The 27,104-nt window shown below is 44.2% G+C and overlaps 1 protein-coding gene across 15 annotated transcripts in view; it reads left to right on the forward strand.

Moving 5' to 3' along the window:
- The window catches only part of DST (dystonin), a 496,303-nt gene that overhangs the window by 105,367 nt on the left and 363,832 nt on the right, over positions 1 to 27,104 (forward strand). For 2 of the 15 annotated variants that reach the window (XM_047794760.1, XM_047794762.1), the window contains exon 1: positions 6,649 to 6,986. The exons of 9 other annotated variants lie outside the window; for them this stretch is intronic. In XM_047794760.1, the coding sequence (XP_047650716.1) occupies positions 6,896 to 6,986 (91 nt within the window). In that variant the 5' untranslated portion in view covers positions 6,649 to 6,895. Of the gene's footprint in view, positions 1 to 6,578; positions 6,987 to 27,104 lie in introns of those variants that run through there. 4 more of the 15 variants (XM_047794754.1, XM_047794753.1, XM_047794765.1 and 1 more) reach the window with 4 other exon arrangements.

The raw sequence follows: 27,104 nt of genomic DNA on the forward strand, positions 1-27,104 counted from the left end.
AAAGGCAAGGGGATATTTACAGGCATCTGCATGAAAGTTTCCTGGTTCTGTGCAGTAGCCATCATGACAATCTGAAAAGTATTAACTTAGTCATTCTCAGGGTGTTTGCTGGAAGCTTCTCGTCCCTGTCTGCCCAGGATCACTAAGCCACTGGCTTTCACAGGGGCGGGGGTTGCTTCTTGCGTTCTGGTACCCAAGCTTGCAGGGTATATTCTAGCAACCTGGATGCTGGTTCTTTTTTTTTTTTTCCTTCTCTTTTTTTAAGTGTAGCCTCTCTGCCAGCATCCTGTGTTTGTAGCAGCGTCTGTCCCTGGTGCTTTTGAGGGTTTAGCCACCAGGCGCTTCTAATTAATTAATAAATGGGAGGTGCCAGCCTTTCTCTTCTGTTGCCCCGTGTTCCCTTGTACTGGGTAAGTCTCAGAAGTGGTGGCTTCTTCCACCAACTGAAAGCTGAGCCCAGGGTGTAAATCTATCTCCAAGCCTGCAGGGCCCGAGTGGTTTGTGTGTAAATGAGCTATGCTTTCAGGGTCCGTGTCCCTCAGTCTTCCTCCGCCTCAGAAATGGTAATGGGGTTGGTGGGGTGTGTTTTGGGGGGCTGTCTTGCAAAGGCCAAAGGCCAGGTGTTTATCCTGTTTTTTTTCTGGGCGGATCATGCCTTTCCCCCGACCCCACTCTCCCCCAGGCCTTTCCCTCTCACTTTTTTTGGCCTTCCACCTTAATCTTAATGCAGAGTGGATTCTCATCCAGTTTCTGGGAGGCTGGGGTGGAGGTGGGGGGTGGAAATGACTAGATCAGATTCCAGCCACCATGGCAGCTCGGAGTCCCTGAGGGTCCCCCCCGCCCCCCAGCGGGATTTTCTGATTACGGGAAAAACAAACAGCGCCAGCCAGCCGTTCTCTAGTCCGGGTTTCTGGGGCAACAGCCTTGAGCTTCTTCTGGCTTCCGTAGTGAGAAGCTGGCTGGTCTCACCCAGGCCTTTGAAGATGAGGGGGATGGGGAAACGATGGAGACAGGTTGGGGGCCAAGTGAGAGCGAGTGGGGGTGGCCTGGACAGGGGGCAGAGCTGGGCAGGTCCCCAAAAGTGTTTAGTCACAGAGGCCTGATTCCTTGTCCTGTTGGGACACCCCCCCAAGGGAGCCGGGAGACATGCTGGCACCCGACACTTGACTCAGGCGAAAGGGAAGAGGGGCGAAAGGAGGGTGTGTGAGAAGTTGCTGGGCATCAAACAGGATGCCCTCCAGGCCTGAGAGTTCCGAGAGGTGGCAGACACAGATACTCGGCTATGAGTGGAGAAGCAAGGATTACAAGAGGAGGAAGGGCAGATGTTCATCAGTGGGAACGAGATTATATAAACCACTAGTCACGAAGTCAGGAGGAGCTGGTGGCAGTAGCCGGCCGTGTACACTGCCGGTGGGGAAGGGGTGGAGGAACTGGGGGTTCTGATGGGGTGCAGTGGGCACAAAGGCGCTGGTGTCAGCAGACCCAGGGGGAGGTGGGGACTCTGGGAGGGCAGGGGCCATGTCTTGCTCGTGGTAAAATGTTTGCCATGAGGTCAGCAGTAATTTGGTGCACTTGAGCCCTCCAAGTTACATACTTTTAAGATGATATGAATTCTTAACAAATTGAACACCAGGACTTCCCGTCATGGCTCAGTGGGTTAAGAACCTGACTAGTATCCATGAGGATGAGGGTTCAATCCCTGGCCTTGCTCAGTGCATTAACGATCTGGTGTTGCTGTGGCTGTGGTGTAGGCTGCCAGCTGCAGCTCTGATTCGACCCCCAGTGTGGGCACTTCCATATGCCTCAGGTGCGGCCCTAAAAAGAAAAACAAAACAAATCCAAAAGAACAAAACCACGCAGCAAACAGAATAAGCAGCCCTAGTGTGGAAGTGTACTTTTTACCGTGTTTAAAATAAATTCTTGGTAAATTGGCTCTTGCCACAAAAATCATAATCAATCATCATATGTGGGGCATGGGCTCAAGGGCCAGTCTACAAATATCTGTTTCATTCTAATATGGCTAAAATATGAAATTCAGATAGACCATGTGTTAAATTTGCCACGGATCATCCAGTGTGAGGATAAGGGAACAAAGCATCTGAGGGAATTTGGGGCAGTGGATTAGATGGAAAAGATACTATTAAGATTTCAGGAGTTCCCTGGTGGCTCAGTGGTTAAGGATCCGGCACTGTCACTGCTGAGGCTCAGTTGCTGCTGTGGTGCAGGTTTGATCCCTGGCCCAGTACTTCTGCATGCTGTGGGTGCCGCCAAAAAAAAAAAAAAAAATTTCAATCTCTAATTTTATTAGAGATTTTCACACTTTGCCTGTAACTCTGCTGTCTGTGAAGTTCATCCCAATAAGAGACTAAGAGAAGGGGCGAGGTTCAGACATGGTGTGAAGATGTCCTAGCCTTTGTTACTTAGTAATAAAGGCACTGACAGCTTGATAGTTTCACTTGTTTTTAAGGTTGTGAAACTAGAATTGAATGAAAATGTCTAGAGTCAAAAATACCCTGGGGGAGTTTTCTCCTGGTGCAGTGGATTAAGGATCCAGTGTTGTCACTGCAGCGGCTTGGGTTGCTGCTGTGGCACGGGTTCAATTCTTGGCCCCGGGAACTTCCCTATAAGTCATTCACATTTAAGATGTATTTATGGACCCCCCTGGAAAAAAATGATGACAGGCAGACAGTTCTGCCTTTAAAGGAGCCTTAGCCTTACAGGACAGTGGTGAGCTAAGACAGTTCCAGGGGGGTGGGGTGGGGGGGGTGGTTAATGGCTTCACAGGAGTACCTGTAGTAAAAAAAAAAAAAAAAAAACCCAGAGGAGGGTCTGATTAACCTGGACAGAGAAGGAAGGCAGGGGAAGTTCCTGGGAGGTTCCTGCAGGAATGCTACCTGAAGGGAGGTTTCCTGAGCTGAATGGAACTGGGGGGAAAGGGAGGGCCACTTGAGAGGAGGATGGCGCCACTGAAGTCAGGAGCTGGGTTCAAATGGAAACTGCAAGTCATCTGTGTAGAGAAAGCCTGGGATTTGTAGGGAAGAGGAGCAACTGGGAGGATGCTTTCGGGCAGTTCCGAGGAGACTGGACGATTTATATTTATGCTCTCAATTGGAGGGAATCACTGAAAGATTTTTTAAGCAGTGGAGTGACATAGCCAGATTTACATTTCAGAATGTCTTATTGGCCATGGTGTCACATGTCTGATACATCATATTTTTTAAAAGTGCTTTTGCATTTATTGTCACATCTTCATTTTAAAATCTGAGACTATCATATATATACCTTTTCTGTCTCCCGAGGGTCAAAGTGAGAATGACATGATCAAACAGAAGGAAGGGGGCTTTGTACCCACTGTGTGGAGGCCTTTAACATCATAGCAAAACCCATCTGCTGTTTTTACCTGCAGGATATTGTAAGTTGGGTTTTTCAGTACCTGTAAAGGTACATGGTTTGTTAGTGACAGCGTTATTTTAAAGTATGGATATTTGTTCCATGTGAATTCCTTGGAGTCAGACTTGAAGGATCTTAGCAGTGTCAGACTTGGGACTTTCATTCCCGCTCTATCACTAACCAGTTGTGTTTTCTGTTTTTCTTTCTTTCTTTCTTTCTCCCCCCCGGGCTTTCCAGGGCTGCACATGCAGCATATGGAAGTTCCCAGGCTAGGGGTCAAATAGGAGCTACAGCTGCCAGCCTACACCACTGCCACAGCAGCTTGGGATCAGAGCCGCGTCTGCCACCTACCACCTACCACAGCTCACGGCAATGCCGGATGCTTAACCCACTGATTGAGGCCAGGGAGCAAACCCACATCCTCATGAATACTAGTTGGGTTCATTATTGCTGAGCCACAACGGGAACTCCACCAGTTGTGTTCTCTTGCACAATTTACTGAACAATTCTCAGCTTCATTTTTCTCTCTCAGAGGGTCATGGTTTTGGTGATTACATAAAGTAGTAAATGCAAAACGTTTTATACATTCCTTGGCACATGGAAAATACTTTGTAAACGATAGTTGACTGATGGCCAGATGCCCTCATTGGCACCAAATACATTATCTTATTTGGGCTTCCCAACAACCCTGTGAAGTAGGTAGTATTATTTTCTCCATTTTTCAGTCCAGAAATCTGCTGAGAGAGGAGCGACACTTCCCATAGTCATAGCAAGAAGTAGAATGAGGATCTGAATTCAGGCAGTTTAGATCCCAGAGGCCACGCTCTTAACTGCTGTGCTTCTGGAGTTTCCGTAGTGGAATACACTATGATTATTGGCACATCAATCCCTGATTATCATTCCAAGAACACATGGGGGAAAGGCTGTAAGATTTTTTTTTTTTTTTGTCTTTTTAGGGCCGTACCTGCGGCATCTGGAGGTTCCCAGGTAGGGGTCTAATCGGAGCTGTAGCCGCCGGCCTACACCGCAGCCACAACAACGCCAGATCTGAGCCGCGTCTGGGACCTACACCACAGCTCACAGCAATGCCGGATCCTTAACCCCCTGAGCAAGGCCAGGGATCGAACCCCCAACCTCATGGTTCCTAGTTGGATTCGTTTCCACCGTGCCATAATGGGAACAACAAACTTCTAACCACAACCCTAAATGTTGCTTGTTTATTTTGACTGGTTCCTTATAGGACAGTTAAAATCATGTAAGTGTGCCGTGATTATATTTACAGAACTGGGTGCTACTGGGTATCAATTTGTGATGAAGGCTCAGAGTCTGCCCTCAGTGACCTACTCACTGTGAGGGAGACCGGTTCGAGAGATCTTTCTTTGGGGACATGTGTGGTCTGTATGTGGAGTGACCCTTAGGGATCAAACTGCTAACCCTTTGACTTCGAGAAGGTGTCCTGTGTGGTCCATGTTTGTTACTCCATAAACTGAATAACATGCATATACACGTGTGCCAAATTGCAAGAAAACTCTGGGGATCCTATAAAGGGTGAGCGGGATGTCGGCTCAAACTCAGCTCGTAAGCCAGTCAGTGTGGTCAGGAGAGAAAAAGAAGCATGGTATTGCTTTGTTTGGAGTAACAAAAATAGGCCAATTCCTGATAAGTAAAGCTTTCCAGTTCTACCTCAAGCAAGTTTTATTCAAGAATATACAGTTTGGGGAGTTCCCTGGTGGCTTAGCAGGTAGGGATTCAGCATTGTCACTGCTGTGGCTTGGGTCACTGCTGTGCCCAGGTTTGATTCCTGGCTGGGAACTTCCACATGCTGCGGGTGTGGCCCAAACAAAAAACTGTATACATTCCCATCTAACAGTTAATGGAAGACGGTCCAGATTTTCAACATTGAAAAAGAAAAAAAGAATCATCAAGGACAAAAGGTCAGTACTTATGAAAGGAAGCAATAGGGAGGGAATATGTGGGCCGAGGTGAAGCTGTCATAAATCGGAGGTCAGTAATGAGCTGGTTCATCTAATATAATAATAACAGCCAACACTTATAGAACTGCTCAGTATCACAGCTTTATGAGGTAGGCACTATTCTCACCTCATTTTACTGATGAAAAGAGGATAAGTGACTTGGCCGTGTCGCATCCAGGGCCGCCTGACCTCGTCAGTACTCACCAACACACCCGGTTCTTCCAGTGGACCCTTAACGCACCACTTTAGTATATGATATGTCAGCGCGAGAGGAACTGCACCCGTGTTACTCACATTCAGCGGATATCAGTGCTGTGCGCCGTGAAAAATGGGAGGGAGACGGGCGGGGTCAAGGAGGAGGCACAGTGCGCCGGGCTGCGGTGGGTCCACACCGGCGGTGGCCGACTTCCCAGAGCGCCGCGGCAAATGCGCCGGCCGGCTCTGGGGGGCGGAAGGGAGGGACCGCCGGCTGGTCCCCGGGCCGCGGGGCGCGCAGGCGCAGGCGCCTCCAGGCTGTCGAGCCCTGCTGTGCGGGGCCACCTGCAGAGCCCCCGCACCCCCTACTCCCAGATGCGCCCGGGGGCGGGCCCCCGGCCCTCTGCCCACGCTGCCGCCGGGACCTGGCCCTTCGGTGACACCAGCTGGGTCCTGTTCTTTCCCGAGCCCCGCGGGGGCTGCGTGCGCCGGGGCCGGCGATCCGCGGCTTTGTTTCCCAGGCACCTGTTGTGGGTCCCAAATAGCAACCTCGCCCCTGGGATCCGGGCGGGCGGGCCAGCGTCCGGGGTGGGCGGGCTTGGCCGCGCGCTGGACCCGGTGGGCCGGCCGGGGAGGGGGCCCGACGCCGCGGCGTTGCCTGCGGGAGGGGCAGGGCGGCTTGGGTCGGAGCCGAGCCAGCCGGGGCGCTGACCGCGAGCCTCGCCCCCTCCCTTCCGCCCGCCCTCCTTCCCTCTCTCCGCCCTCCCTCCTTCCCTCCCTCCCTCTCCCCGGGGTGCGGGCGAGTGTCTGCGGCGCGGAGGCCAGGAAATGCTGCAGATGCGCCGCGCAGCATCCCGGGCGGTGGCAGCGCGCGCGTCCTCCCGGCCCCGAGCAGGCGCCCACCGCAGGGCCAGGGTGGCGGCCGCCACGGCCTCTGAGGGTCCCGGCGCCCGCGGTCCCCCGCCTGCCCCTGCCCGGCTCCAGGCTCCTCCGCGCGGCGTGGCGCTGCCGGTCGCCTCCCCCGGGTTAGCCGAGATTGGCCGCTGCTGAAACCCGAGAGGGACTACGGCTCCCGGGGGCCGGGCGGCCCCGCACCCGCTGCCCGCCAGGGGGCCTGGGCGTCTCCCCGGCGGGTTCCGGGCTCTGCCTCCCCCACGGCCCCGGCTCTGCGTCCCCCCACTCTGCGCACCCCCCCCCGGCTCTGCGCCCCCGCTCTGCGCCCCAGCCTGACCTCCTTCCGCGTTTCCGCTCCCAAGCCTGCGTCTTGCTGATTGCGATCCTGTCGGGTTCGATCGGGAGAGGGGAGTCGGCTAGTCATCGCTTAGATAAACTTGGACATGGCGGGGTACCTCTCCCCAGCCGCTTACCTGTACGTGGAGGAGCAGGAGTACCTCCAGGCCTACGAGGATGTCCTGGAGAGGTATAAAGGTATGTAGTCCCCCGCGCTCGGGCGGCAGGGCTTGGCAGGGACCGGCGGGGTGACCCTTTGGCTGAAACCGGGCCACCGCTGCTTGGGCACAAATAACAGGTGTCTGGACCAGTCTTGGGAATGGACCATGTCTTTTTTGGATGGGGTTCAGTATCTCCTCGCAGGGAGGGTGGTGAGGTGGGCGACGGCCTGGAGACGCCCTAGGATGGGCGGTGTGGGGGGGGGAGGGGTTTGGTTTCCAAGAAGCACGTTGCGTTTTCTCTCCCTTGCAAAAGCTCTTAAGCACTAAGCTTCATCATAATTCTTCCTGGGAGGGTGGGTACAGATGAACTCGCCATGGGATTACTAAGGCATTGCTGCTCTTGCTTGGTGTGGGGTATTGGTTAACCCTATAAAAAAAGGTTCTTGAGTTCTAAAATAAATGAGACGACCACCAAATCGTTTTTCTTAAAATGGTTTTATTTGAAAAAAAGTTTATGGTATGTGACTATATATCTATTTTTACATATCATAAATAATATTGGATGGTGTGATGAATGACTTTCGTCAGCGAGTCCTTTGTGAGTTTAAATGTAAAGGAGTACATTTTGACATGTCTTTCTGCCTGTCCTTTATGTGGGGGAAATTCTATGCCAACCTGGTAAATATTGATATTTTAGTATCATGTTTACTTTGGCTTTATAATTAAATACAGCGTTAGATAAAGGGCACCTTCTCATGTGAAAGGGTCTTTTTTGTCTCTGGAAATTATTTTTCAGTGTGTAGCAGAAGGTCTCCTTACTGTGGCTTCTTAGGATCCACACCCAGGGATAGCTCAAGAGCCTTTATATATATATATATATATATATATATATATATATATATATATATAGTAATGGTGAATAGTTGCATGGTTGCGTTCAAGTGGTTTTGCATCTTTTGGATATTTGCTTTGGTTTTAAGAAACTCAGTTTCATTCAGTTGGATGGGGATTTTGTGGTTAAAGTGCACGTATTAATAGTTTTCTATTAGTAGAAAGTAAAAATACAGCATCCTGAATTGAGTAATGACAGTACAAGACCCCCAAAAGCTCAAAATCGACCCGCGTATATGTTTCATCTCCTTCTGGAACATGTTTTGTTGTTGACATGCTTTTACTCCGTGTAGAATTCTGTAAACAGCACCATCAGAATTCCTTTGTGCCAAGACTCTATTGTGTATAATGCCGCCACCGAGCAAGTGCAGCGATATTTTAGGTTAAAGCCCATTTGTAGTATCTGTATGTGTACAGTCGCAATACGCTCATGTTTACATCTGTCCTTCCATTTAAAAATAAGGTTCTTCATCCGTTGTCCCAGAACTTTGAAAATGAGAAATATCGCAGTATACTAATAAACCTTCTTGAAGATGTTCACATGTGCTCTTTGAGAAAGAAAGAAAAACATAAAAGATTTCAGAAAGAAAAAAGGCCATGAAAGATTTCAGAAAGAGAAAAGGCCGAAAGTTTTTACTCTCAGGGGAAAAAAAAAAAAAAGCCATATGAATTTTTATCCCATCAAGTTTTACCTCTGTGACATGTGGGTGATTTCAAGTGACTTTAAAAACAGAAATAACCAAAGTGCTGATTTGACCTGCCTTGAAGAAGCAGACTGTGTACAGTTATTTAAAAGGTGGTTTTTCTTTGCCTTTGGAAAGAAAAGGAAATTAACGATAGGCAGGCCATTGCTGTTCTCTCTGCACCTCATTTTAAATAAAACCTAGTGATCAGTATCACACTGACATGGAGACTTTTTCAAACATAGGGTCCCCAGTTTCACTGAAAAAGTGAAAACCTTCACTTTTGCTGCATTATCTTTGTGGTTGGAAAATGCTTAGGTCATCAGTTTGTCCTGGGCTCTATCGATGTGCTGTGCCTCATCTGGTCTTGGAAAGGAGAGTAAGCGTTTTGGCCAGTGTATTACGTGAAACGCTGGAGACCTGGAAAACTCATTGTTTCCCTGTGTGTTTTGAAGCCGGTTGTGACTTCCCATCAGTATCCAGTGCGATGACTTCACTAGGGCGCTTATCCTGATGCCTTGCTGCGGGGCTGATCTAATCCGAAAAGAATTGTAGGCTTTGAATGGGGAGTGTCAGTTCACTCAACTTTCAAAGTACAGTTGTTCCACTTTCTGAAATCATGCATTGTTGGGAACGTTGTATGTTCCTATTTGAACTTAAGAGCTTGTTCTGATTTTGATTTCTGACAAAGTCCCCTGGTTACAGGATGACTCGGCATTTGGCTGGAGTATGATCAGGTTGCCGAGTGATCCTGTGCCCCAGCTGTTGAATGTGTAAGTGGTGGGGTCAGCTGGACCAAATTCAGTCTGTCTGTCAACAGAAATGTCGAATTCCAGTGATCTATACTGTTAGCTGTTCTGAATATTGGGGGTGGAAGTTGAGAGTTTCTTAGGCTTGGTCCTCGCATGGTTTTGGAAGGACTTCAGACCTCACCTTCTGTAGAGAAACAAGCATATCGGAGAGCGAGTGAACCCTAATTATTTATGGTGTGGTTTATTCTGGTGTCTTGCTTTGGTCCTTTACTTCTGAGTGAACATAGGCAACTGGTTTGCTAAATGAGAAGAACACAGCGAGTTATTTGCTGCAAAGAAGACTGCAGTGTTCTGATTTATATTCCAGACTCCTTCCTTCTAAAACATACTTGTTACCAGGATAGTCCAGGCACTGGACTAAAAAAAAAAAAAATCGCATTACTTCGGCAGCTTACCACCGTCAGCAGAAATAAAAGCATTTATTTACAAATAAAAGATATTTATTATGGTATATGCTAGAAATTGCCCTTGTCACTGACTTTCTTTGATGTCTGTCATGAATTATCCGGCATATTTATCATGGACTGTAAATCATTTTTAGTAGCTTAGCATAAAAGATACAGGACATCCCTCTTGTCTTTCCTGTCAATATAAGAAAACTAACATATGCACTGTTTCTATAATTATTGTATGTTATTATATTATTAATATTAATTGGCTATCATTTTAATCTGAAATTCTGCTGTCTGAGTCTATCATTGTAAGATTTTGTTTTCTCAACGCATTCTTTCTTGTTTTTAAAAAATTTTAATTTAATTAATTTATTTATTTTTGGCCACACCCACGGCCATCCCAGAAGTTTCTGGGCCAGGGATCAAACCCACACCACAGCAGTGCATCGACCTGAGCCACAGCAGTGACAACACCAGAACTCCTCAATACATTGTTACTTTAAAAAATTGAGGGAGTTCCCGTCATGGCGCAGTGGTTAACGAATCCGACTAGGAACCATGAGGTTGCGGGTTCGGTCCCTGCCCTTGCTCAGTGGGTTAACGATCCGGCGTTGCCGTGAGCTGTAGTGTAGGTCGAAGACGCGGCTCGGATCCCGAGTTTCTGTGGCTCTGGCATAGGCTGGCGGCTCTGGCTCCGATTCGACCCCTAGCCTGGGAACCTCCATATGCCTCGGGTGAGGCCCTAGAAAAGGCAAAAAACAAAAAAAAAGACAAAAAAAAATTGATGTTGTAATTCCCTGGTGGTTCAGTGAGTTAAGGATCACTGTAGCCCCTACCAAAATACTGATGGCGTTTTTCTTTTTTTTTTTTTGTCTTTTTGCTATTTCTTTGGGCCGCTTCCGTGGCATATGGAGGTTCCCAGGCTAGGGGTCTAATTGGAGCTGTAGCCCCCGGCCTACGCCAGAGCCACAGCAACGCAGGATCCGAGCCTTGTTTGCAACCTACACCACAGCTCACGGCAACGCCGGATCGTTAACCCACTGAGCAAGGTCAGGGACCGAACCCGTAACTTCATGGTTCCTAGTCGGATTCGTTAACCACTGCGCCACGACGGGAACTCCTGATGGCGTTTTTCATAGAAGTAGAAAAAATACTTTAAAAATTTGTATGGAAACACAAAAGCATTGTCACTGCGGTGATGAGGGATCAATGCCTGGCCCAGGGACTTCTGCATGCTGTGGGTGTAGCCAAAAAAAGAAAAGGAAAGAGAGTATTAAAAAAATAAAATTGATGATGTTAAGTGTGAAAATGAGATCATTAATGTGAACCCAAGAAATTCTGTTCTATACATTTTAGACTTAACTGACAAGGAAGGGATGTTATTTTGGTCCAAGAGAATGGGTATTTTTCCAGTGATCTGGAAATGTATTGGTTATCCCCAGACAACTGTAAAAAGTGTTTCATTATTATTCTCTATGAAAGCTGAGTGGCAGATTTCTTATTTATCAATAACTGCATATATATGTATATATGACTAAAAACCCTCTTCAGTTAAGAAAAAAGGCATCATGTTCGGTTTTCCACGGAAACGCTGAGTAAGTGCTTTTTCTCCTCTCATCAGGACAGTGTGATTCTACTCATGGGCTTGGTGACTGAAGGAAATGAGAACTATTCCAGCCATAGTGGTCATTTTCAGTTCAGTTTTATGGCCTACTGGTGTATATGTGAATGGTCAAAATCTTGCCTTTTTGCTGTGTAAACTAACCCTGGTGCCAGTTGAATTGAAAGCTGGAGTGTAAAGGTTTCTGGGAACTTTGTCCCTTTGGTACGGCCTGGTTTTCAGCTGGCTTTGAGATTCTGCAGAAACTTGATTTCAGGTTTCATCTGCTCATGTGGCTTCATGGTCAGTTGTATAACAAGTGACCTTTAACTGGGCTCCATCGTGATAGTGTTACATTGTAGCTAGTTATAACAACATTGGTCTGGGCTTTCTCTTTGCTCTTAAAAAAATGAAATAGGCTTAATCCGGTAATGAATGTTAGTTAAGATTGTGTTGGGCTGTTTGGAGCCGAAAACAGATGATGTCCTATCCCTTATTACCCGAAATCATCAAGCCAGAAGAGTAAGCATCTTCACATTGCTCCAGTAAAAAGTCTGCTTTCTTTTTCTTGGGGACTGAGAGGCCCCAGCTAGGACGGCCAGGCTGTAGGGCACCTCGATTTGGCAGTAGGATCCAGACTCCTATTATTTCTTCTCTGCCACTTGTGGTACATCATGTGGTCATTCTCTCATTACAAGATGGCTGCTGCTCTTCCAGCCTTTGCATCTCATTTCCACACGGCAAGAAGAGGAAGTGCAAGGACAAAGATCCAAAGATGCAGACTGGTTGATTCTGCCTCCTTTTGAAGAGCTTTTTTTAGAAGCCCACTGAGCACTTTTAGCTTATATTTCACTGGCCAAAACTGTTACAGGGGCCACTGCTGTCTGCAAGGTAGACTAGGAAAATACATACATTTCAGCTGGCCTCATTTAGTTCCTGAACAGAATTGAAGTTCTGTTGGTAAAGAATAAGGAGAGAATTGGAGTTCCTGTCGTGACTTAGTGGTTAACGAATCCAACTAGGAACCATGAGGTTCCGGGTTCGATCCCTGGCCTTGCTCAGTGGGTTACGGATCTGGCGTTGCCGTGAGCTGTGGTGTAGGTTGCAGACGCAGCTTGGATCCCGAGTTGCTGTGGCTCTGGTGTAGGCCGGCGGCTACAGCTCCGATTGGACCCCTAGCCTGGGAACCTCCATATGCCTCGGGTGAGGCCCTAGAAAAGGCAAAAAGACAAAAAAAAAAAAAAGAATAAGGAGAGAATGGATATTGCGTTTGCAACCGGCAATGTCTGTCCTGAAATTGGAAACCTAAAGTCTGGACACGTTAATAACCATAACACGTATTTGACTTCACTCTAGTCGGAGAGAATAGCTGAGAGTCCAAGGATTTTCCAGATGACATAGTTGAGTATTTTATAGTGTTATTATTACATGGATTTGAAAAGTAATTGCTACCAAATAATTAGGGTTTAAATTGACTGAGGAATTTGTTCATTGCCTTACAGCATAAGAAACACATATCAGTTCAGGAATGTCACCAGTTATTAGATACTCTTGGTGAATTTAACTTTGAACCCAAAATATCACACTCATGCTCCTTTAGTCTTTGTCGTGTTGTTGTTGCTGTCCTGATTGAGCCTTGTACAGTTTTTCCAACAAGTTAGTCAACTCAGTTTAGTTAAGAATTTCAAAAAAAGCTGTATACTTTTTTCTTTACTTTTGTTAAATTCAGAAAAATTAAAACAAAATTTTTAGAGTTGAGGAAGACATTTTTATTTAGGAGTAAAAATCAAAATGAGTGTCACCTTAATACAATAGGGTAGCCTTTTTATCATATAAAATGTAAATAATGATCCATAGCAGAAGTTCCTAAACAGGACAGTACATCAGAATCACCAGTGGAGACTAAAAATGTCCTCAGCCAGTTCTAATTCAGAATCTTTTGAAGTGGGGCCCAGAGAGCTGTATTTTAAAACAAACTTTCTGATTTTTTAAAAATTATTTTTATTAGAGTACCATTGATTTACAGTGTGGTGTCAATTTCTTCTGTACAGTACACTGACCCCGACAAGCTATATGCTTTTTCAGACTTTTTATTGGAGTAATGTAAAGGTACTTGTTCTTCTGGCTTAATGATGATTTCAGGTAATAAGTGATTTGTAAGTCAAGGTGGTGAGAAGAACTCAATGTTATTCTGCAGCCAGGCAGAGGCGTTTGTATGTTTCTGCCTTGGGGTCTAGGAGCCTGGCTCTGTGGGAGCTGGAGAGCTTGAACTGAGCCTGTTCGTGAGACTGGGATTGGAAGAACTTTGAAAGTTGCAGAGGGGACACAAAAGATGGAATATCTGGGCTGTCCCATGTTCTTTTTTTTTTTTTGATCATTAATATTCAGATTTTCTTTCCTCTCTCTCAAGCTCTGTTTTAAGTAAATGTTATATAACTCATTTAATCTTCACTATAACATTTTGAAATACTGTTATTATCCCGTATTTTACAGAGAGAAAATGAAGCAAAAAAAAAAAAGGTTAAATGTTTTTCTTTAATTCACAGAGTTGGAGAGTATCAAGGAAGACATAGTAGTTGTAAAAAAAAAAAAATCTCAAAATTGAAATAGCTAAGATTTCATGGAGGAAAATAGCACCAACAAGCTTGTTGTTTCTGTAATTTTTTTTTCCCCAAAAAAGTGGCACAAATCTTCCTAGTAAATCTTTTTTAGAAGAAAGGCAAACCCTTTTAAACCCATGTCTAACAGAGGATTGGCGTTTTCTGGAATCCCAGTATCTAAGTTTGCTGGAACCTGACTAATTAAAAAATACATATATATTGGAATATAGTTGACTGTTGACTGTGTTCTTTCCTGTTTTAGCTCCACAACTGAGTGTAAAAATGTATAAAACTCACTAAGGTTATTTGACTCCATAAGCCTGATGAATTGAATGAGAAGCATTGTGGTTTTCAGCGTTTGGTATTTCACATGAATTAAAAAGCAACCCAGACGCTTCTGTTACCTGGGGCTCCTCTCTCTACAGTGACTTTCTTTTTGGGTATTCTAATAATCTAGGTTCATTTTATTTTGGGGGGCAATTTCTTTTTTAAAAAATTGCGTGGGAGTATGGTTGATTTCCATTGTGGTGTTAGTTTACCATGGCTTTTGAAGAAGATCTGTGTCCATTTCTCAGCCCTTAGTAATTTATACAGATCTCATTCTGCTTGCTACCGGAGGGGAATTTCAGGCAGCAGTCCGTTTGCTGAACTGTGTCATTATTTCTGTAAGTGATCAAATAAGGCTTTTTACAATTTATGTATTTGTTTATCCCTTTAATACAATTTTCTCAGCTATGTTTTCCACCCTACTTTCTCCTCTCTTAGAAGAGGGAGCAAACAGTTCTGCTTGGGTTGGGTGTTGGGAAAAGCTGTGTCCTGACAGTCAAATAGGATTTTACCCCCGGAGAGGGTGCGGGTACCAGGGGGGGAAACCTCAGGACAGCTGCACTTCTTAGCACAGCCACAGAACCTTCTTTGAAACTTTGGCTGAAGTGCGTGATCAGTTTTAGACTTTAGCGAACTTTAGGGCTGGGCTGAGGGTCTGGGAAGATGGATGTGGGCTCCGTGGACCAGATTGAAAAGAGCCTGGGGGGCCGCGGCTCGCACCAACTTTGGGGAGTCTTCTCTAGGCAGGGAGGGGAACTCTCATGGCTCCTGGCAGGATGTTACCAGTGGGAACGGCCTCAGGAGGATAACTGCTAGCAGTGTGGAGGGCTGAGTCGGGAGTGCAGCTCAGGAAACCAGGAGACAGAGCAGGGGGCCAGGGCACAGGGAGAGGCCGGGGATGGAAGGGAGGCTGGTTCCAAAAAAACCTCGGGAATGGACAGCACGGCAGACAGGTCATCTCTGTGGGTGGCGTCTGAAAAGGATGCAACAGCTTCTCTGTTGAATTTCTGGTTCAAGAAACCAGGAGTGTTTCCTTTTTAATTTGTAAACAATCCGTAGTCTGTGGTCATTAAAAAATACGGTATTGAAACAGCTTATTTTCTTTTTTAAAAAATTGAGGTAGGAGTTCCTGTCATGGTGCAGTGGTTAACAAATCTGACTAGGAACCATGAGGTTGCAGGTTCGATCCCTGCCCTTGCTCAGTGGATTAAGGATCTGGCATTGCCATGAGCCGTGGTGTGGGTCACAGACGTGGCTTGGATCCTGCATTGCTGTGGCTCTGGTGTAGGCTGGTGGCTACGGATCCAATTCGACCGCTAGCCTGGGAACCTCCGCATTCCGTGGGAGCAGCCCTAGAAATGGCAAAAATAGACCAAAAAAAAAAAAAATTGAGGTATAATTGGAGCTTCTATTGTGGCTTATCAGGTTAAGGACCGGATGTTGTCTCTGTGAGGAGGCTGGTTCGGTCCCTGGCTTTGCTCAGTGGGCTAAGGATTCAGCGTTACTCTGGCTGTGTCGTAGGCCTGCAGCTCCCATTCTACCCTTGGCTGGGGAACTTCCATATGCTGCAGGTGCGGCCATAAAAAGAAAAATTAAAAAAAAAAATTGAGGTATAGTTGACATAACATTAGAAACAAATTTTTAATATTAATCATTGTTAGACCTTCCTTGTTAGAGAAATGGAGCCAGTGCTGTTTTGCTTGACTTCAGAAATGCAGCAGTAGTGTGACCTAGAAACCTGGAATGTTCTATTTAACTCTACTGTATTCTTGTTGGGAATCCTCCGGGCATGGTTTATAGTGCTGTAGAGCAGTGAATCTGTTATCTAAAAGCAAATAAAATGATTGGTTTCAGATCCTTTTTTTTCTTTTTAAGTATAGTTGATTTCCAGTGTTGTGCCAGTTTCTGCTATATAGCAGAGTGACCCAGCGATTCACACACACACACACACACACACACACACACACACACACACACTCGCTCTCTTCCTTTCTCATATTATCTTCCATCTTGTTCTATCCCAAGAGACTGAATGTGGTTCCCTGTGCTGTGCAGTAGGACCTCATTGCCTATCCAATCAAAATGTAATAGTTTGCATCTACCAACCCAAACTCACAGTCCGTCCCACTCAGATCATTTTTGAAAGTATTAGTGATGAAAAACCCATCTTTTAATATACTTCAGTAAGTTTTTTTGTTTGGCTTTATTAAAAAAAAACAAACAAACCTTCCTTAGGAGTTCCCATCATGGCACAGTGGAAACGAATCCAGCTAGGAACCATGAGGTTATGGGTTCAATCCCTGGCCTTGCTCAATGGGTTAAGGATCTGGCGTTGCCCTGAGCTGTCGTGTAGATCGCACATGTGGTTCAGATCCTGTGTTGCTGTGGCTGTGGTGTAGGCCAGCAGCTGTAGCTCCAATTGGACCCCTAGCCTGGGAACCTCCATATGCCGCAAGTGCGGCCCTAAAAGGCAAAATAAATAAATAAATAAAAATTAAAAATAAAAAAACCCTCCTTAATTTTTTTTTTTTTACATAAACTTTAGCAAATATGTAGGGTTCATTTTGTTTGGAATATAAGAAGGTCAGTGGGTATATGATCATTTAATATAAATTCTAAGCCATTCTTGAGTTTATGTGTTAATCTTTTTTAACTTAAAATAGTAAAAATAATAGCTAGCATTTATAAGCCTACCTGCTTATATGTCAGCCACAGTACTGGGTATTGCAAATGAGTTACTTATCATTTCTAAATCTCATAACTCTTTATCTTGACTAGAATTACTGCTATTTTACCAATATGGAAATCGAGAAGTTAACTTTCCTAAAATCATATAGCTGAAAGTGCTAGCAAGGACATTTAAATATATCAAGTGTATGTTTGACATAAACTATGTATTTTGGGTTTAGTTACATTGACTTGCAAATGTTGCAGAAATAGTGTTTATGAGCATGTTTTTATTAGCTTGTTGATTTTGATGGATACTAGAACTGAGATGTGTTAAATGGAGGCATGAAGTAAAAATTAATACTTTAAAAATTCATAGAGATTTATTTCTATTCAAATATTCAGTAGACTTTGAGCTTGAATGGTTGTATCTTAGCTGGATGCTAAATTCAAATGTATAGATATCTGGGAAAAGAAAAGAAAATTTTAGTAGGAGCCTTTTCAGTGTGTGTTTAGATTGAGGGGATTTTGAAAAGAATTCAATTTGGTAAATGTCACCAGTGAATGTGGCCGCTTTGATACGTACATGCCTTAGATGTTTCTTGGAAAGAATCGTCAAAGAGAGTTGACAAAGTCCCGATTTTTCTCCAGTGGGTGAAAATATTTCCCAGTGAATCCTGGCATTAAAGACATTCTACAAAGATACCATTGTCCCAGGGAATTAAAAACCCGCTCATATATTCAGTGTTACAGTTCTTTGTGCTCTGCCTGTGCAAGTGTGACAGTTTGTATTCTTGACTTGGGGCATGAAGGGAAAATCCTTGGTGGCTCATTTTATCCTTCCTACAGTTAGGGAGGCCAGTCTCCCTCACTTTCTACCTCACTGGGCTGATACAGGTGGGGTAAAATAAGACATATGGAGGTTTTTGACCAGGAGAGGTTATATGGTCAGGGAATGAAGTAGACATAAGAATGCAGGTCTTCTGATTCCTTCTAGGCCAGTAGCTTTAAAAAGTAGACCATATGTTAGAGCAGTTTTAGTTTTTCAGAAAAATTGAGCAGAAAGCACAGAGTTCTTATGTGTTCCTTTCCCTCCCCACAGTTTCCTCTCTGGTGTCTCACATTGGTATGGTACATTTGTTTTCACTGATGAACCAATATTTTAAAGATCCAGTTTGAGTTAGTCACATTGTACAGTTCTTTCAGGGTTTTCTCTTCTATTCCACTGATCTATGTCTCTATTTTTGTGCCTGTACCACACTGTTTGGATGACTGTAGCTTTGAACTATAGTCTGAGATCAAGGAGCCTGATTCCTCCAGCTCTGTTTTTCTTTCTCAGGGTTGCTTTAGCTATTTTGGGTCTTGTGGGCTTCCATACAAATTTTGAAATTATTTGTTCTAGGTCTGTGAAAAATGCCATTGGTAATTTGATTGGGATTACATTGAATCTATAGATTGCCTTGAGCAGTATGATCATTTCAACAATATTGATTTGTTCAATCCAAGAGCATGGTCTATCTTTCCATCCTTTTGTAGCATCTCCAATTTCTTTTTCATCAGTGTCTTATAATTTTCTGAGTACAGGTCTTTTACCTCTTTAGGTGGGTTTATTCCTAGGTGTTTTCTTCTTTTTGATGCGATGGTAAATAGGATTGTTTCCTTAATTTCTTTCTGATAGTTCATTGTTAGTGTATAGAAATGCAATAGGTTTCTCTATGTTAATTTTGTATCCTGCAACCTTAGCAAATTCACTAATGAGCTCTAGTAGTTTTCTGGTGGTGTCTTTAGGATTTCCCGTGCATAGTATCATGTCATCTGCAAAAGTGACAGTTTTACTTCTTTCTTTCTAATTTGGGTTCCTCTTATTTCTTTTTCTGGTCTGATTGCTATGGCTAGGACTTCTAAGACTATGTTGAATATTAAAATTCTCTGGGAGCTGACAAGGGTCATATAGACATGCAATATTATATAGAATAGTTTAACAGCCCCCAAATCCTGTGTTCTACCTGTTCATCTTCCTCATCCCCATACCTCTGGCAACCAGAGATCTTTCTTTGTCTCCATATGGTTTTATCTTTTCCAGAACTTCCTGTAGTTGGAATCATACAATATGTAGCCTCTGAAGATTGGTTTCTTTCACTTAGGAATATGTGTTTAAGGTTCCTCTGTATTTCTTCATGGCTTGACAGCTCATTTCTTTTTATTGCTGAATAATATTCCATTGTATGGATTTACCACAGTGTGTTTATTCATTCATCTTTTGAAGGATGTCTTGGTTGCTTTCAACTTTTGTCAGTTTTTTTTTTGTTGTTGTTGTTGTTTTTTGTCTTTTTTGTCTTTTTGCCTTTTCTAGGGCTGTTCCCGAGGCATATAGAGGTTCCCAGGCTAGGGTCTAATCAGAGCTGTAGCCACCGGCCTACACCAGAGCCACAGCAACTAGGGATCCGAGCCGCGTCTGCAACTACACCAAAGCTTATGGCAATGCCAGATTCTTAACCCACTGAGCAAGGCCAGGGATTGAACCCTCAACCTTAGGGTTCCTAGTCGCATTCGTTGACCACTGAGCCACAACGGGAATGCCTAACTTTTGTCAGTTTTGAATAAAGCTGCTATAAAGGTTTGCCTGCAGGTTTTTGTGTAGATGTAAGTTTTCCAGCTCATTTGGGTAAATACCCGTGAATATGACTGCTGGCTCATAGGTGAGACTGTGTTTGCCTTATAAGAAACTGCTGAAGTGTCTTCCAAAGTGGCTGTACCATTTTTTGTTTCCATCAACAGTGAGTGAGGGTTTCTGTTGACCACATCTTTACCAGCATTTGGCATTGTCAGTGTTTTGGATTTTAGCCATTCTGATAGGTGTGTAGGTGTGTAGTGGTGTTGAACCGTTTTGATTAACATTTCCCTAATGACATATGATGTGGCGCATCTGTTCATTTGTTTATTTGCATCCGTATCTCTCCTTTGGTGAGTTGTATATTCAGATCTCTTGCCTACTTTTGAATTGGGTTACTTTCTTTGTGTTGAGTTTTAAGTGTCCTTTGTATCAGTGACAATTCTTTATCAGATAGGTGTTTGGCACGTGGTTAGTAGCCTTTTTATGTTGTTACCTGCTTTTGACACTTTTGAACCATTGCACATCACAGATGTTATTTGAATAAATTCTGCCCTGATTATTTCCTTTCACTCGGGCATGTTTTTCTTAAGCCCTGTTTTGTTTGGGGCACATATGCTGTGTGGACCAACTGCATGGACGTGCGTGGGGTGGCTCAGAGTTCAACAATCTGACAGTTTGCTTTAGTATCAACATATGCTGCTGCAGTTCAGGGGTCCAGTTAGCTGGCAACTAGGATGCTTTATAACACTTGAGTCTAAAATTAGGTGAAGCGTTCTATTTTAAGGATAGGCTGAAATTAGTAGCCCATGTCCTGCAAAACATGTGAGAGTTAAATGCTTAGGGTATCGAATTACTTCTTTTAAGATGTCATCAGACGTAGGGCTACTGAAAAAGTCATTTGTATAATTTTTTATAAAATTGTTGTTACGGTGATGTGACTCTAGCCCAGGCGTGATGCTGTATATACATAATGTCTACAGTTTTGCGTTGCCACTTAGAGTTACGCGGAGGGTAAATGATCATATTTAAGTTGTAAAAACATGAGTAATGGGGTAGAAGACCAAGACTGATTACTTGATTTTTGGGGAGTGTATTTGGAACTGCCACAGCCTGTAAATGTTTATGAATGCTGGAACACCATGGGTTGCCTTTGCTAGGAGAAAGTATATGGTTGTTCACTTGTGTGATCTTTGTGATAACTTTATAATGGAAACTAGAGAATATTGAAAATGCTTGGTAGATAAAATGCCAAGTGAGTGAAATTCAGAGTTTGATTTTGTATATAGTTTGAATTTTATCCCTTTTAAAGGGAGGGCTTATGGTTATGAAGACGTTTGTAGTGTCATTTGAGCAATTTCAGAAGCTGTGACAACTTCGTTACTACAGATAACTTAGTCTTTATACTTTTCTTTGAAAAATGAAAGAAGGATTGAAGAATTCGAAATTATAGATGCAAAATGCCTATGTTTCTTGTGGAAAAGCAGATATACTGGGGGTTCCCTGGTGGCCTAGCGGTTAAGGATCTGGTTTGTCACCGCTGTGGTGCGGGTTCAGTCCCTGTCCAGGAACTTCTGCATGCCATGGGTGGGGCCAAAACAAACAGCCCAAAAACAGATGTTACTTCATCTCCATGCTTTTCTATTTTGAAAACTACCTAGAAATTTAAATTTGTGTTTCAGTAGAATTAAGAAGATAAACAGAATAAAATGTCTTTTTTTTTTGTCTTTTGTCTTTTTAGGGCCACACCCACAGCATGTGGAGGTTCCCAGGCTAGGGGTTGAATCGGAGCTGTAGCTGCCGGCCTACACCCCAGCCACAGCAATGTGGGATCCGAGCGGTGTCTGCGACCTACACCACAGCCCACAGCAACACCAGATCCTTAACCCACTGAGCGAGGCCGGGGATTGAACCCCCATCCTCACGGATGCTAGTCGGGTTCGTTTGCCACTGAGCTATGACGGGAACTCCAAAAATGCTTTTTTAGCTAGCATTTCATTGAAGATATTCAAGCACCATTGTTCCCAGCCTCATATTTCTCATATTTCTGGTCAGAAATTAATGGACGGCCTGCTTCAGGTGACAGATTACTGTGTCACTTATACCCTCTGCCCACCCCTACCAGCCTTCATCGTGTTTTCCAGTCAGTCAGTATTTCCTTCGGAAAAAGCTGGGGAGAAAGGAAGCACATGGGGCCAGGAAAAATTGATCTTCACCAAATTGCCATATGTGGTTTTATTCTAAATGCTTACTGACGACATGCTTTAAAAACCGTGCAGAGGAACGAGGGCCTGCAGAAGGAAGGGGGACACGGGCTGCAGGGCTGCGACCCGTGGACGAGCAGAGCCAGGGAAGGTGGTGGGCCAGCTCCACACCATGTGACAGCCACAGAAAAGTGTCCAGGCATCTCAGGGGTGGGGTAGGTTCTGAAGGAAGCCAGAATACCAGCAGGAGGAGGCTCTGTGTTGTTGGCAAGGGTGGGCGGTATCCGTGGACGGTTTTCTGCACTTTTCCATTTTATCTGGACGGTCTGACCTTGCTTCTCACTCTTAGCATTCTGGGAAGAGTTATCATCGTAATGATTTAGTCAGTGCTTTAATAGAGTCCAGACACATTTTGCTTGTGGGATAATCAGTATTAGGTTGTACATTTCACCCTTTATTTATTTGTTTGTTTATTTTTGGCTGCACCTGCAGCATGTGGAAGCTCCCTAGCCAGGGGTCGAATCCAAGACTCAACTGTGGCAATGCCAGGTCCTTAACCCACTGCGCTGGGCCGAGGATCAAACCCAAGCCACCCAAAGGGAATGTGCCACAGTGGGACCTCCCTTATTTTCTATTTTAAAGAACTCTGCTAAGACCATAAATATAGTATCAAATCTGAGGCTTCAGAGGTGAGAAATGATCCTTAGACCTGGCTCAACAAATGTAAAGACTGAGTGAGACAGTCTTGTTTTTTGAGGAAGTCCTGAATAGCTATGAACTTCCCTTTGAGACTGTTTTTGTTGCAACCCATAGATTTTGTATGGTTGTGTTTTCTTTGTTGATTGAAACAATCTTAACATGGTGTAGGAAATTCCAAGTTAGATCGATGATCATAATTGTAACACCTTATGTGTTTATCATGTTTTTACATAATGTAATTTCATTCTTATGCCTCCTCTCTGAGACACGACGCTTAAGAGCCAGTTCCCTAGTTTTATAGGCAGGAAGCCAGGTTCCCATGATGGCATTGAGGGGTGGCTGACTGGAGTTCTGGCAGCCAGTCCACAGAGTGCTCTAGTATAGGTAGTTGTGGCCTATCTTTATATGTGTTCAGAGTTATTATTAATAGTGTATTTTATAAGTAATGTATGTGATAAGAGGTTAGCATTCTCAGTTTCACTAAACAGCTATTTAATATGTCCTGGAATCACTGTTAGAGGTCTGTATTTAGGAAAGAAATATACAGTTTACATTTTGTTTAACGTTGTTTTGGGTTATCCTTAATCTCTAAACTTTAGTGAAAAGTTCTATTGCTGGCTACTGGGGGGAAAACTCCATTATGTTCTATTTCCATTGTTAATTGAAGCAGCTTTTAAAATTATAGGGTTTTACGTTTAGACAGGAAAACTATCACATTGACTGAAGGTTTAATTTCTGTATTACTCTGTGGAAAAGGAGGAACTGTATAAGCTTTTTTGGGAATGTGAGAAGAAAAATCGATGACACAAACTAGCTAGCTAGACATGTACAAAATATGAATAAATAGTCATCTGTAGTTCAGCTCTCCAAATATGCATGTATATAATTATACAATTATAAATATACAATTATATATATACAATAAATGTACAATTATATATATAATTGGTGCTCTGACATATTTGCTCTCCTTTTCCATTTCTCTTTTCTCTTTAATATATAAAATTTAAAAATTTGGACCATGTGTGTAATGTTCTGTATCCTGCTTTTCCACTTAATATATCATAGTATTTTCTAATGCCATTAAATATTCTTTCTGTGTGTGTGTGTGTGTATGTTTGGTTGTTTTTTTTGTTTGTTTGTTTTATTTTTGGTTTGGTTTTTTTTTTTTTTTTGCTTTCTAGGGCTGCACCTGAGGCATATGGAAGTTCCCAGGCTAGGGGTTGAATTGGAGCTACAACTGCTGGCCACAGCCACAGCCATAGCCATAGCAACACAGGATCCGAGCTATGTCTGCACCTACACCATAGCTCACGGCAATGCCAGATCCTTTACCCACTGAACGAGGCCAGGAATTGAACCTAGTTGGATACTAGTTGGGTTTGTTACTGCTAAGCCATAGTGGGAACTCCCTGTTTCAAAATATTTTTAATGACTGATGCATGTATTCTATTATGTGTAGTGACAAGCAATGTCATGATACCATTTAAGCAGTTTTGTATCCTGGTGGATTTGCTGAGTATTATTCCATCGGGTATCTTTTGATTTAATTATAAGCTTCAGAAACACAAGTTTTCAAGATAAGAAAGAAACCACATCGATTATATAAGCCACTTACCAATTAACTTTTATCGGGTACTACCTAATTCATGATTGAGTAGATTCTTGAGTTATATATCCAATTAAAGAATTCTAATCACTCTGAATTTGAGAAATTCCACAATACAGGAAGCTATGACTAATAATCAATCAGAAGATCTGGCTTCCATTCCTGGCTCTTGATGCTCACTAGTGAGTCTTGCATGGACTCATGAATTAAATGAGTGATGACCTCCTTATCCTATAGTACTTGCCTTAAGGAATTAATTCTTCATTTATTTGTTTAGAAAACACTTATTGCGTGTTTCTTGTGTGCGAGCATGTTACATCCTCAGGGTGACAGACCTAAGATAGTTAGTGGTCTTTTATTTTTCTTGTTGGGTTGCAGACGTTTCCCTTTATGCTCATACAATCTGGTTTTTCTTTCTTTCTTTCTTTTTTTTTGGTCTTTATGCCATTTCTTGGGCTGCTCCCGCGGCATATGGAGGTTCCCAGGCTAGGGGTTGAATCGGAGCTGTAGCCACCGGCCTATGCCAGAGCCACAGCAACGTGGGATCCGAGCCGACGTCTGCAACCTACACCACAGCTCACGGCAATGCCGGCTCCTTAACCCACTGAGCAAGGGCAGGGATTGAGCCTGCAACCTCATGGTTCCTAGTCGGATTCGTTAACCACTGCGCCACGACGGGAACTCCGATCTGGTTATTCTTTTTTTTTTTTTTTTTTTTTGGCTGCGCCCACAGGATGTGCAAATTCCTTGGCCAGGGATCGAACCCATGCCGCAGCAGCGACCTGAGCCACTTCAGTGACAGTGCTGGATCCTTAACCCATTGAGCCACATGGGAACTCCTGATCTGGTTATTCTTAACATCACTCTGATATACATCCATTGATTGTTTTTGGCATCAACCTCTTTTTTTTTTTTAAATCTGCTAGTTTTTTTTTTTTAAATAATTGATTTACAATATTGTGCCAATTTCTGCTGTACAGCAAAGTGACCCGGTCATACAGATATACGCATTCTTTTTCTCATGTTATCGTCCATCAGGGTCTGTCCCAAGTGAGTGGATATCGTTCCCTGTGCTGTACAGTAGGACCTCATTGCTCGTGCATTCTAAACGTAATGGTCTGTTAACCCCAAACTCCCATTCCATCCCGATCCCTTTTTATTCAAAGTGATCACCACATTCCTAGGTTTAACTCATTTCTGCAACTATTATTGACTCCTTTTGAAAACCTCTTGAAAGCGCCTTCAGGACGTTGGATAGAGGCTGTGATCATTGACTGCATTTTCCTTTCATTACCTGTGCTGGTCTTCAGGATGGTACTCTTTGTTAATGGTACTGGATTAAGCAGCATTTGGGGGGCCTCGGCTTATCTGTAACATTGATGGGAGTAGACCTTTGGAAGAAGTTGGCAATTTAAAACGTTTTCCCACTCTTATCCTATGCATGCGTTAATGATGTGTGAACTTAGTGCCTTCAAATGTGTGCAAGTGACCTTCTGGGGGAGGTTTTTCTTTTTAAAAATTTTTTAAAAAAATTAAAGCAAAATGGGGGGTTCCCGTTGTGGCGCAATGGTTAATGAATCCGACTAGGAACCATGAGGTTGCGGGTTCCATCCCTGCCCTTGCTCAGTGGGTTAAGGACCCGGCGTTGCCGTGAGCTGTGGTGAAGGTTGCAGACGCGGCTCGGATCCTGGCCCTGGCATAAGCCTGTGGGTACAGCTCCAATTCGACTCCTAGCCTGGGAACCTCCATATGTCTCGGAAGTGGCCCTAGAAAAGGCAAAAGGACGTTAAAAAAAAATTCAAGCAGAGTGGATTTACAATATTGTGCCAATTTCTGCTGTACAGCAAAGTGACCCAGCCTTACTTATGTATACATTCCCTTTCTTCTGTTATCTTGCATCATGGTCTATCCCAGCAGATTGGATAGAGTTCCCTGTGCTGTACAGTAGGACCTCAATGCTTACTTTGAGGTCATAGTTTGCATCTGGGGGGACGTTTTTCAGTTGTTTTCTGCCTTAATCACTGTGTGTTCTTCTTACATGTCTAGCTCTGTGTTTCTTTGGTGTTTAGTTCAAGGATGACCTTATACAACTTCGGAAAGATCTAAACATGTCCCCTCAAGCCTCCTCCTCCTGCCTCTGGTTGAATGGAAGGTTCCCTGGTACTTGAAATTCTTCGCTTTAGGAATGAACATGAACAGAAAACTCCTGGCTTCTCGGTCTTCGAGTCTGAGGTGAAGCAGCCCCCTGGGGACCAGGACTGGGGCCTGCAGCTCAGAAGTGGCTTTAATCTGGGGGCTGCTTAGCTGTTTTGATTTGGTTCTCTCTCCCCTCGTGAACTGCTCCCCCAGCCAGTGAACAGAATTCTAGCTCTGCCCTCACCCACCCATCTTTGAGAATGACTTTTGCTTGTGGTTGATGCAGAGAAAAGATAGAAACAGTGAGTGTGCTGATTTTCCGTCCCTTTATTTAATTTATTTTGTTTATTTTATTTGCTTTTTAGAGCTGCACCTGCAGCATATGGAAGTTCCCAGACCAGGGGTCAAATCAGAGCAGCAGCTGCCGGCCTATACCACAGCCACAGCAACGCCAGATCTGAGCTGCGGCCACCACCTACACCACAGCTCATGGCAACACTGTATCCTTAACCCATTGAGCAAGGCCAGGGATCGAACCCACATCTTCACAGAGTCCACAGCGAATCCTTAACCTATTGAGCCACACTGGGAACTCCCCATCCTTTCATTTTATACTCGAGGAAACTGAAGTCCAGAGTAAGGGGGGGTCCGCAGAGTGAAAAGCAGTGGCTGATCGGGGTCTCCTGTCCTCCACGTCTCTTCAGTGCCTGTAGGTGGGAGAGGTGCTCTCATTGGTGGTTCTGAGCCACTTAGTGGAAAAGCCACGGCTTACGAGGGAATGAGCATGGAAATGGGTCCAGAAGTGAGTGGAGAGAGTGAAGCCACAGCAGAGCAGGAAGGAGTATTGCCTGGTAGTGTGGAACACGCCGAGAGGCATGCTGTTTTCAGTGCTGCGTTTGATGTTTACAGACTTTGAGGATTGGC

The sequence above is a fragment of the Phacochoerus africanus genome, chromosome 9 (genome assembly GCF_016906955.1).
Source record: "Phacochoerus africanus isolate WHEZ1 chromosome 9, ROS_Pafr_v1, whole genome shotgun sequence".
In the NCBI taxonomy this organism is placed as follows: domain Eukaryota; kingdom Metazoa; phylum Chordata; class Mammalia; order Artiodactyla; family Suidae; genus Phacochoerus; species Phacochoerus africanus.